This window comes from Dipodomys ordii, unplaced genomic scaffold (genome assembly GCF_000151885.1).
Source record: "Dipodomys ordii isolate 6190 unplaced genomic scaffold, Dord_2.0 Scaffold20, whole genome shotgun sequence".
NCBI lineage: Eukaryota > Metazoa > Chordata > Mammalia > Rodentia > Heteromyidae > Dipodomys > Dipodomys ordii.
The window spans coordinates 6,389,840-6,401,990 of record NW_012267236.1 but is presented as its reverse complement, the minus strand read 5'-3'; the positions used below and the strand labels follow the sequence as shown (position 1 = coordinate 6,401,990).

The following is a 12,151-nucleotide window of genomic DNA, read 5'->3' as shown; positions in this document are numbered from 1 at the left end:
ATAAACTATTTGAATAGAGAACGGTTGATGTTTTTCTTCTTATTTTTCTGCTTTTCATTAAAAAAATCTTTACTCACTTTTTGCTGATTTTGAGTATGTGTTTATTGATTGAATACTTATTGATCAGAATACTTTCTAGATTCCTTTGTAGTTATTTTTTCCTCCTTTGCCTATGATTATTTATTTATTTAGTTGGTTAGGGGCTTGAACTCTGGGCCTGGGTGTTGTCCCTGAGCTCTTCAGCACAAGGCTAGCACTACCACTTGAGCCACAGCACCACTTCCAGTTTTCTGGTAGTTAATTAGAGATAAGTGTCTCACAGACTTTCCTGCCCAGGATGGCTTTGAACCGTGATCCTCATATCTCAGCCTCCTGAGTAACTAGGCATGAGCCACTGGTGCCTGGCTTTGCCTATGATTTATTTAGGGGTATGTCTTTTCATTTTCAAATATTTGGGAGATTTCTGTATATTTTTCCTGTTAGTGATTTCTAGTCTAACATTTCTAGTCTAGTATGACAACATATAGTTGTATGTTTCACATTTATGTTCTTCTGCTTTGGGTGAAGTGGTCAGTAAATGTCAGTAAAGTCAACTTGGTTAATAGATGGCTTAGTTTTTCTACAGTCTTACTGATCTTCTAGCCCATTTAATCTGTTTCTCACTGAGAGAGGCGAGTAAAGTCTCCGAATACAGTGTGGATTCCTCCCTTTCAGTTCTATTGATAAAGAACTTGTGTTGAAGGTCACTTGTTGGGTTCATACACATGTAGGATAATTATGTCTTCTTAGTGAATTGGCTCTGTCATTATTTAATATCTCCTTTTTATCTATGGTAATGTTCCTTATTCCAAGGTTTGCTTTGAGTTTTTTTTAAAAACTTCTGTGATAAAGTTGCCAAAAGGAAGACACTTAGAATCATTCATATTAAAGCTTCTCTTGACCTGTGTTTTCTTTAGATTGGTACATTAAGATTCTGTGGAACAACTGAATTTGCAAATGGCCAGTGGGCTGGCATTGAGTTGGATGAGCCAGAAGGCAAAAATAATGGAAGTGTTGGAAAAGTCCAGTACTTCAAATGTGCCCCCAAGTATGGTAAGATGGATACTATGTAACTAAATACAAATTAAAGAAGCAAAATCAAATTTTATTCTTTCATAGTTTCTTTATTTTTGATGGTGCTAAGGATTAAACCCAGGGCCTGATATATACCAAGCACATTCTAACCCTGAGCTACTTTCCTGGTCTGTAAGATATTACAGGTTTTTTTTTTCCGGTAGTGGGACTTGAATTCTGGGCCTGGGAGCTGTCCCTCAGCTCTTCAGCTCAAGGCAAGTGCTCTACCACTTGAGCCACAGCGCCACTTCTGGTTTTCTGGTGGTTTATTGAAGATAAAAGTTTCATGGACTTTCCTGCCTGGACTGGCTTTGAACTGCAATCCTCAGATCTCAGCCCCCTGAGTAGCTAGGATTACAGGTGTGAGCCACCAGCACCTGGCTATCTTACAGTTTTTAAATAAAATGTGTCCCCTGTTTCTCAGGAGGTGAGTGAAGGGGCCTGTAGAACCAGGGGAAGATTTTTCCTAAACATGGCGATGGCATAGCACATTTATTCACACTGGTAAGAATGATAGAAAGTAGAAACATGGACAGTGCAGGAAAGGAAATTCATAGGAGGAAAGCCCTTGAGAAACTAGAAGGGTGGAATTCCACCTAGAGATTGTCTCCCATTGTGCCAGTCCCAGCTCACCCTCCCAAAAGAGAGTAATCTGGGAAGACCACATGACTCACTCTCTTTCTGTTAATCTTCCCTCCCCCCTCCCGCTTGCTCTTTCTTTCGTGCCAGTCCTAGGGCTTAAAATCAGGACCTGAGCACTGTCTTTGAACTTTTTTGTTGAAAGCTAATGCTTTACCACTTGAGCCACATTTCTACTTTGGCTTTTTGCTGCTTAATTGGAGATTTGAATCTCATGGACTTTCCTACCCAGGCTGGCTTTCAACTGAAATCCTCAAATCTTAGCCTCCTGCATAGCTAGGATCACAGGCAACCACCAGCAGCCTGCATGATCCTCTTTTGACTTCCTATTTTGTCAGAAAATAAGAAGGGAGGTCTTTGCTGATGTCAGGAAAGAGGCAGGTCGTTAGAAGTTAAAGAGAAATTAAAGAAGATTGGAGATGCAGAGGGAGGAGAGGGCAGGTAGAAGCTGGCTGAGTGTGTGTGTGTGGTGTGGGGGGGCGGTTGCAGTCATAGGACTTAGGGTACCAAGTGTGTAAGGCCAGCTGTTTTTCTCCAGTGGTGTTAAAGGGTGTTAGTATAGGTGTTGGTTTCACCAAGGTTATTATTTTCTTGAACATGCCACAGAAGGAAGTGGGCAAAGTGAGGAAGGGATTAGAAGATGAATGGTGGGATGTAAGATGGCCTGGGAGAGAAGTGTGAGGTCACACGTGGGAAGTTGAAGCAGGAGATCATGATGACATCGGTCATTTCTGATGATGACATCGGTCATTTGTGATGCAATGCTGAGTCGGGCAGGGGCAGGCAGGACGGGATGTTCTCAGCAGTAAAATCTGGAGCTGACAGTGTGGGTGACCCGGGTTCTCACTAGGAGCAGTGTGAGGTCGGGACAAGGTGTGTTGATACCTCATAAGCACCTGACCAATGCTAGCTGCTGGCCAACGGTTACAAACTCACCTCAATGATTGACTTCTTCCTGACACATGTCCCTCATGTAGGATGGAGTTTAACTTGAAAAGCATTGTTTATAAAATGTCCATGCCTTAAGGGGTGAAAAGCATGTAAAAGAAGAAACGAGTGAAGTGGTGCTGTGCCTCAAGTGGTAGAGCACTCACTTTGAGCTGAAGAGCTCAGGGACAGCGCCCAGGCTTTGAGCTGAAGAGCTCAGGGACAGCACCCAGGTCCCGAGTTCAAGCCCCACAACTGACCAAAAAAAAAAAAAAAGAGAAGAAACAAGAAAATGACCACCTATACATTAATTTTTTTCAGAATTTGGATTATGTATGCAGAAGTTTTCTATTCTACATTTTACATGGCATATAGTTATGATTTTCCCCAAATATTGAAATCGTTTTTGAACATGTGACCTTAATGGCTCCACTTCCTTTAACTTTTATCAATTTAACAGGTGAAAATGTCTGTGTTTGGATTCCTATTTTTTCACATTGTGGGGGGAGAGAAGGCTAAAAAGTTTTGCTGTTCTGCCATTTGTATGTGTTATTTGGGTACTTGTCATTAAAATTAAAATATTATTCATTAAAATTAAAATATTAGTGCTTTGAAAACTATTCAGAGTTTGAAAATATTCATATTTAAGATATTAGCTCCAATATTTATTATAGATGTGTTTTTGTATTTTGACATTGGCCTTTGAACTTCATTTGCAGTGTTCTGGGATGCAGTTTCATATAGTTGAATGACTTTTCCTTTATAAATTTTTAATGGGATTGGGGTTTGATCTCAGCATCTTGAGCTTACTAAACAGATGCTCCACCATTTGAGCTATGCCTACTGCCCTTTTGAGCTCCAGTTAATTTTTTGTTGTTGTTGTTGTTTTCTTTTTTCGTCAGTCATGGGGCTTGAATTCCAGGCTTGGGCGCTATCCCTGTGCTCTTCAGCTCAAGGCACGCGCTCTACCACTTGAGCCACAGCACTACCCCCTCCAGTTAGTTTTTAATAAAGTCTTCTGTTTTTGCCTGGATTGGCCTTGAACCAGGATCCTCCCATTCTTTACTTAATAAGCAACTGGGATTATCAGTGTGAGTCACTGCTCTTGAATTTATCAATTATTATATTGCTTTCATACTTTGATAGATTTCCTAGTCCAAGAAGGTTTTTTGTTTTTTTTTTTAAATTGGTCAGTCATGGAGCTTGAACTCTGGACCTGTGCTCTTCAGCTAAAGGCAAGTGCTCTGCTGCCTGAGCCACAGCGCCACTTCCAGTTTTCTAGTGGTTAATTGGAGACATTCCTGCCTTTCAACTGTAATCCTCAGATCTCAGCCTCCTGAGTAGCTAGGATTACAGGCATGAGACACCAGCTCTTGGCATTATAGGCATCTTATAATAAATATTAATTCTTGATGGTAATATTATTTTTATGTTTAAAAAATAATTACCAAAGTAAATACATGCAACTAATCTGATAAGTCAAATTGTGTACTGCCGCTTGTTAAAATAAAACCATTTTCTTTGTTTTCTGAAGCTTGTTTTTAGAGGCAAGAACTTTTTCAACTTTGTCAGCTGAATCTCTGATATTAATATCTGTGTTTATAATCAAAAAATTTATATGTGCTTTTCTTGATTTTTCCCCCCAATCTTAGATATCTACTGACTTTATACCCTGAAGAGAAAAGATTTAGAGCTCTTACTTTTCTAAATCAGTTATTTCTTGGTTTGCTTAGTTGTTTGGTGGAGTACTTCCTTCAGTAGCTTTCTGACAGAGGACTCATAGGAGGTAAAATGTTTTGAGATCCTCCATTATAAAAAGATATTGATTTCTACCTCGCACTTGATACAGTCCTTGGGGTTGGAGTACATATTCCTGTAGTGATATGAAGGTGATCCTCCACATCCACTGAGTTCCCCTAAGAGTTAGTAACCCCCTAAAATTCCTTATCCCCTGTACCCCTGTAGAAGAAGGGTTCTATAAACATCTGGATTATGAATATGGGTAATCAAACTCTTGTGTGATGGTCCCCAGAGCTGTGATTTCCCCTTTTTATACTTTAAATATATTTATGTAACTTTACTTTGAAAAACAAGAATTATGAAGGTGCTAAGCTTGCCTCAGGTAGAGTTTAACGAACTTTCTGGAATGGGCTAGATGGTAAGTAATTTCTGGGCTCGGTAGCCTCTGTGGAGACTGTTCATCTCTGCTGTTAGAATAAACAACCAGACAACCTGGAAAGAAGTGGGCGTGGCTATGGGCAGAGGACAGAAGTTTGGACCTGAATTTGTCAGCTGCTTCGTGAACTTTCAGTGCAGCTGTTCAGAAGTTTCAAAATCTGGCTTAACTCTTTGACTTTTTTTTTTTAACTGTCCTCAGAATCTGTGTGTGTGTGTGTGTGTGTGTGTGTGTGTGTGTGTGTGTGTGTGTGTGTGTGTTGTTACTGGAGCTTGAACTCAGGGTCTCAAGCTCTTGTTTAGGATTTTTTTTTTTCTCATGGCTGGCACTGTACCACTTGAGCCACAGCTCCACTTCTGATTTCTGAATGGTTAATTGGAGATCAGAGTCTTGTAGATTTTTCTGCCTGGGCTAGCTTTGAATTGTGATTCTTAGATCTCAATCTCCTGAGAATCTAGGATTCTAGGTGTGAGCCACTGGTGCCTGGCTCAGAAGCTTTTTAAAGCTCATGCTATTAAAAAAAAATACCGTATTGTTATTTTTAATGGGAGTTTGGGAGGAATTGGAGTTAAACTTGTTAAAAGGGCTGCATTTGTGTGGAAATTTATTACTCTTCTTTTTTTTTTTGTCAGTAATGGGGCTTGAACTCTCAGCCTGGGCACAGTCCCTGTGCTCTTCAGCTCAAGGCGAGTGCTCTACTGCTTGAGCCACAGCGCCACTTCTGGTTTTCTAGTGGTTTATTGGAGATAAGAGTCTCACAGAATTTCCTGCCCGGGCTGGCTTTGAACTGTAATCCTCAGATCTCAGGCTCCTGAGTAGCTAGGATTACAGGTGTGAGCCACCAGCACCCAGCGTTGCTCTTCTTTTAAAAAATAATTCTTCCCTTCGTGTGTGTGTGTGTGTGTGTGTGTGTGTGTGTTTAGTGAACTTTATAGATGTCAGCGTCTGAGGGAAATTTCTCACTGATTGACATGAATAACTGGATAGTAAGGGAAAATTCATTTTTGAGGACAAAGAATTTTATATAGCACAAGTACATGTCTCAGATGTAGAGTTAGCATCAGCACACCTCAAAAAGAATGTTACTTGTGAAAATTCTGCACACTTGCATGATTTCCTTCTGAAAGTCTATCATGCACAAGTGTGTCCCAATCTGTTCTCCTGTAGCATCCAGTGTTCATGAAGCTTCCTGCCATTTCACACATTTTTTTTTTCTTGTTAGTCATGGGACTGTCCCTGAACTCTTCAGCTCAAGGCCAGTGCTTTACCACTTGAGCTACAGCACCACTTTTGGTTTTCTGGTGGTTAATTGGAAATAAGAGTCACATGGACTTTCCTACCTGGGCTGGCTTTGAACTGGGATCCTCAGATCTCAGCTTCTTGAATAGCTAGGATTACAGGCATGAGCCACCAGTGCCCAGCTTCACATGCATTTTTACATAGTGCTCTCAAAAGAGAGCCGATGTTTCAAAATAAGAAACATCCATGAAAGGAATGTAGAAAAAGAATACAAAGTCAAAGAAAAAAAATCTTATAGATAGGCAACATAGAGAAAATTGCAAATGAGCAAAAAATAGAAAGGTAAGAAAATCAGGGTAAGGTAGTAGAGGATGCCAAGAAGAGAGATTTTAAGGCTAGCAGAAAAGTAGCATAGTGGTACTTTTTTTCTTCTTACCTTTTTATTTTATTTTATTATTTTTTTGGGGAGGGTTCGTTAGTGGGGCCTGAACTCTGGGCCTGGGCGCTGTCCCTCAGCTCTTCAGCTCAAGGCTAACACTCTACCACTTGAGCCACAACGCCACTTCCAGCTTTTTTCTTTTTGCTTATGTTGTGCTGAGGAATTGAACCCAGGGCCTCAGGCATGCAAGGCAAGCACTCTACCACTGAGCCACCTTCCCAGCCCATTTTATTTTGTTTCGCTAGGGTTTGAACTCCTTGTTAAGCAGGAGTTCTACTACTTGAGCCATGCCACCAGCCCCTTTTGCTTTTGTTATTTTTGAAGAAGGGTCTCATGTTTATCTCCAGACTGACCTGGACACAAAGCATCCTGTTTATACTTTCTTGCATAGCTGGGATGATAGACACATGCCACTTCATCCTGATTTCGTTGGTTGAGATGATACCTCTGTCTTTTTGCCTGGAATGGTCTTGAGCTGTCATCTTCCTGATCCTCAGTAACCGGGATTAGAGGCCTGAGCCACTGGGCCTGGCTCGCTGCCATTTTTTATTTTATTTTTATTTTTTAGCTGTAAACAGAATGTTCAGTTTTCTGTAGCATTTTGAGCAGCTCTACTCTGTTTTAACAAGTTATTATACAACTGTTAGTATTGCTTTTTAGTCATAACCTTGTTAGGTTTTGTTTTCTTGTTTGTTTCTTCTTTCTTTGTTTTCTTGCCTGGGTAAAGTGTATTTTAATGAAATGCTAATCTTGTAGCTGTGGTAGATCATTCATTCTGTCCCTCTGTGTCTCCACAGGACACATACACATACCATTGTCAAGAATTGAGGGCTAGATCTTTTGGGGAAGATTAGAGTCACAGAGTACCCTCCCTCGCTCCCTTCCCCCCCTCACTACAAGTGTGAGCCACTGGCACCTGATTAAGTTTTTTTTTTTTTAATTGCCAGGCACTTGTGGCTCACACTTGTAATCCTATAGCTACTCAGGAGGCTGAGAACTAAGGATCACCAGCCCAGGCAGAAAAGTCTCCATGAGACTTATCTGCAATTAACCACTGAAAAACTGGAAGTGATGCTGTAGCTCAAGTGGTAGAGCACTAGCCTTGAGCATAAAGAGGCTCAGGAACAGTGCTCAGGCTCTGAGTTCAAGCCCCATAACCACCATCAGTAACATAAGAATACATAGTCCACTGTTATTTGCCAAAGCTTAGATATAACAGAAAATGGTTACCTTAATTTCTTTCTCTTTCCTCCCAATTTCATTCAACACTTGGCCATGTATCTTGCATGTGCTTCTTAAATTGATGTGAGTGATGAAATGTGTGTGAATCTGGACAAGTAGATTGTAAGCTCTTTGGGGGTAAATGTCATGTGTCTCTTGCTCTGATTTGCTGTCTGTCACCTGGATATGTACTAGGCACCATAAGGTTTGTCAATACACAGTTACACTTGCCCCTTTCCCAGAAATGCTCTTCGCTGTGTAATTCTAACTAACACTGTACATTATCCCTTAGGTATTTTTGCACCTCTCTCAAAGATAAGTAAAGCAAAAGACCGAAGGAAGAACATAACACACACTTCTTCCACAAAAGCTGTGCCTCTTACCAGGTCCCTGAAGGTGGATGTGGCTCCTGTCGCCGCAAAAGTGAACTCTGGTAGGTTAAACCAGAAGGCTAAGGATCTTCAGCATTTTACTTGTGAGATTCCTAATCCTTAGAGTGCTTTGCTGTTTTTGTTTTTAATTCTTCTTGTGAGCATGCTGAGAGGTCAGAATTTAATAAAGCCTTGTACCTTTGTGTGTTTCAGCCAATCAGGATTAGTAACTTCAGTTCTGACAAGAATATTTCAGCTGGGTCTCTTCCCTGCTCTCACCATATCTCATCCACCTCTGTCCTCAGAGCTGTGATGAAACACCGCGAGCTGAGTCCCTTGCCCATGCTGGGGAGGCCTCTTTCTGCTTCTATAGCTGAGCTGTGGCTCCTCCCCTCCCTTCTCTCTGTGTGTTTGCGTATCCTTACCTTGCTCTCTGCCTGTAGGGCTGTGACTTTTGCCAGGGAGGGGCCTGGCCATTCTTTTCTCCCCTAATCAGAACTTGAGTAACACCTTTCTTCTCTAACTGCATTTTTTGCCTGTCCTGCACAAAAATTTGTCAGTTTGTCTACTGGGAGCTTTATTTGTGTGCACCTAATGTTTTCTTAACAGAATTTTAAACTGTTGATTGGTTGGTTGATTGCAGTTATCAGAGTTTGAACTCAGGGCCTTGTGCTTGTTGGGAAATGCCCTATCACTTGAGCCATATCCCCAGTCCTCTTTTTGCTTTTATTTTATTTATTTATTTATTTTTGTCAATCATGGGGCTTTTGAACTCTGGGCCTGGGCGCTGTCCCTCAGCTCTTCAGCTCAAGGCAAGCGCTCTATCACTTGAGCCACAGTATCACTTCTGGTTTTCTGGTGGTTTATTGGAGAGAAGAGTCTCATAGGCTTTCCTGCCCAGGCTGGCTTTGAATTGCAGTCCTCAGATCTCAGTTTTTTGAGTAGCTAGGATTACAAGTGTAAGCCACTGGTGCCTGGCTGCTTTTATTAAATTTTAAGTGGGATCTCACCTCCCGGGCACCCCCCCACCCCCCACCACGCCAACTTGTTATTTCTGCGTCCTGTAATAGTGAAGATGGTCTGATTTTGATGGGTCTGAGCTGGTCCCAATCTATTTTCCTGCAGTGTTCAGCCTACTAAATAGCTAGGTTACAGGCATGAGCCAAGGTACCTGGTTCTGAATTTTAAATTTGAAATAAACTATGAGCTTATTGTATGCTTTTATCTCCACTGGAGCATGCAGCACAAAACAGGTGCTATGTGATTGTAGTAGAAATAGGAACGCATCACCATACTGAAAGGGTTGTGTCCAAACAGTGGGGCTTACCTTTTCATTGCATTCCATTTGGTTGTCTGAATATCCCCAGTACTACTGGGCTTCATAATTACTCTAGAAACAATCTTGATATCTACTACACTAAAATCTTTAACCTTCTTCTCGAAGATGACCTTGCCTGTTTGGGGCCTTATATAGTTCCTTCTAAATTTTAGAATATGTTGTTAAATTTCTTCTTCTTTTCCTTCAAGAATCTGTTAGGATTTTAATTGACATGGCATTGAAGCCTTGACTCAATTTGAAGAAAACCACCATGTTTATAGTAGCCAGTCTCTTAATTATGTGCTGGAATATTTTTCTATTTAATCCCATTAAAAATCTCCATATAATTGTATGATTTTCTTTCTATAGGTATTTTCTTTTTTAGTATTTTTTGACTTTTTAACTAGCATACATGAACAATATAAGGCAGTTTCGTTGTGATGATTCTGTAGATGTGTGCACTATTGTTTGAACAAGGTCCCTCCCTCTGTTCTGTTCCCTAACTCTCTTCTTACTCCTCCTCAGCTTTTCCAAAAGGCATTTAGTGCATCTCATTATGCCATCTTCATATAGATGTCACATTCTTTGATCTCTACCTCCCTCCATCTTGAGATATTAACCATTTGTTCAATCTGTTCCTAGGTCTTGTATACTTTTTAATGATACTGCCAATGATTCTTTCTTTTTAACTTGGAACCTGGAAATACTCAGTGGGTACCACGTGGGTAGACAGTGCAAGTGCAGCCCTCTTTCTGGCCTGAGGAGCAGGAAAGGGGTGACCTTTCTGACAGAACACAGGAAACCCCATTCTCTTTTGTTCTCTCCCATCCCAGTCCCTAAGCAACCCAGCATGGTGCAGCAGCAGCAGAGTTCTCAAAGAAGGGCAGCCCTGGCCTCTGAAGGGAGAAACAGTGGCCCCCATGGTTTTTCTTCTGTTTTCCCCACCTCTTGGCCCCAGAGGCAGAATCAGTCCCAGAATATTGTGTGATAGAATGGGGAAAGCCCTCAGGAGATCATGAGAGGAGTTCCCTCCCTCATGTGGGGCAGGACCAAAGGCCTTGGTCTCCTGGGCAGGACCTTTGCAGGCCCTGTCTGGCCAGTAGCTAGCACAGGAGGTGGATTCAAGTATCACTGCCATGTCTTTGGAAGCTCAAGTGACATGGGGACAAGGTGGGTGGGAACTTCCCGCCTGGACTTTGCCAGGCTGACTGCAAAAACAAAGTCAGAATAAAATCAGGATCCTCTATAGCGTTTAAATATTACCCGTTGTCCCATTACACATTACCCAGGATCATCAACATTACTCAAATGATGAAAAAGTAGGGAATTCCGTGCATTTTATAGAATCAAAGGATGCCGGTTCTGAGATAAGAAGGTCATTGCAATTCATACATACAAACATTACAGAATGTATTAGAATCATGCTCCAAGAATTAAAGGTGAACACGCTTGACACAAATAGAAAAAAAAATTCAGCAGAGAAACAGAAGATATTAAATACAAGCCACGTATGAGATGCGGAGGCAGGAAGATTGTGAGTTTGAAGCCAGCCTGGTCTACATAGTGAGTTCCAGGCCTGCCTGGGTTATGTATGCAAGCAAGACCTTGTTAAAAACAACAACAACAACAACAAAACCAAAATAGAAGTAAATGTTGTGTACCTGTATATTTGCACATACATGCATGTGTGAGTGTTTGCACACACATACACACACATGAATGTAAGTAAGCCTGACATAGGATGAATGAGATTAGTCAGCAACCTGGTGAGATAGTTTCCTATGGTTATGTAAAATATACAAAGGGGTCTTTTTATATAAAAACATCATGTGAGGCCAGTTATCTGCATAAAAATTCAAATAAAGCAGAGCCAGGTAGAACTGAAAAACGTCAATATTAAAAAAATATAAATCTACTTTGCCTGATCATTCTGTTTTTCTGCTGGAGTTGAGATCCTTTCTCATCCCTGGGTGCTATAGTGCCTTTTCCTAGCCTCTGCATCTAGCCTCCCTGCTAGAAGATTTTTTTTTTTAGACCTTCCCACTGGAAGAAGGAATGTTATGCACCTAGAACCTCGCTCGGGCCAGCCATTCTTTTCAGTGTACTCAATACTACTTTCCTACAAGAGTTCCCCCCTCCCCTCTCTGTTCCCCTCCCACTTCTTCTCCCTTCCCCTCTTCCTTTCTCTCCCTTCCCCTCCCTTTTTCCTTCCCCTCCCCTTTTCTTTCCCCTCACCTCACCCCTTCCTTCCCTTTCCCCTCCCCTCTCCTCCCCTCCCCTCTCCTCTCCCCTCCCCTCCTGTCCCTCACCTCCTGTCCCCTCCTGAACCTACTTCTCCTGTCCTCCTCTCCTCTTCTTCTGTTTTTTTCTTTCGTGTGTGTGTGTGTGTGTGTGTGTGTGCGCGCGCGCGTGCGTGCATATGTGCTAGTACTGGGGCTTTAGCTTGGGGGTCTTGTATGCTTTCACTTGACCTTTTGCTTAATTGGAGATAAGAGAGTCTCAGATTTGTCTGCCCAGGCTGGCTCTGACCTGCAATCCTCAGATCTCAGCCTCTAGGATTTCAGGCCTGAGCTGCTGACCTTTGGCTTCCCTGTGTCTTCCTTAAGGCTTTCTTTCTTTCTGCCTATCCAGAATCTTTACCCTCAGTTTTTCCTGACCACACTCACACAGCATTCTAGCCATTTTCAGAATGTGATTTAGAGGAGAGC

At 41.7% G+C, this 12,151-nt stretch overlaps 1 protein-coding gene across 1 annotated transcript in view; it reads left to right on the top strand.

The window, feature by feature from the left end:
• The window catches only part of Clip4 (CAP-GLY domain containing linker protein family, member 4), a 57,384-nt gene that overhangs the window by 21,502 nt on the left and 23,731 nt on the right, over positions 1–12,151 (top strand). Inside the window, exons 7-8 of the mRNA XM_013013527.1 lie at positions 957–1,092; positions 8,047–8,187. Of these exons, the coding sequence (XP_012868981.1) occupies positions 957–1,092; positions 8,047–8,187 (277 nt within the window). The remainder of the gene's footprint in view (positions 1–956; positions 1,093–8,046; positions 8,188–12,151) is intronic.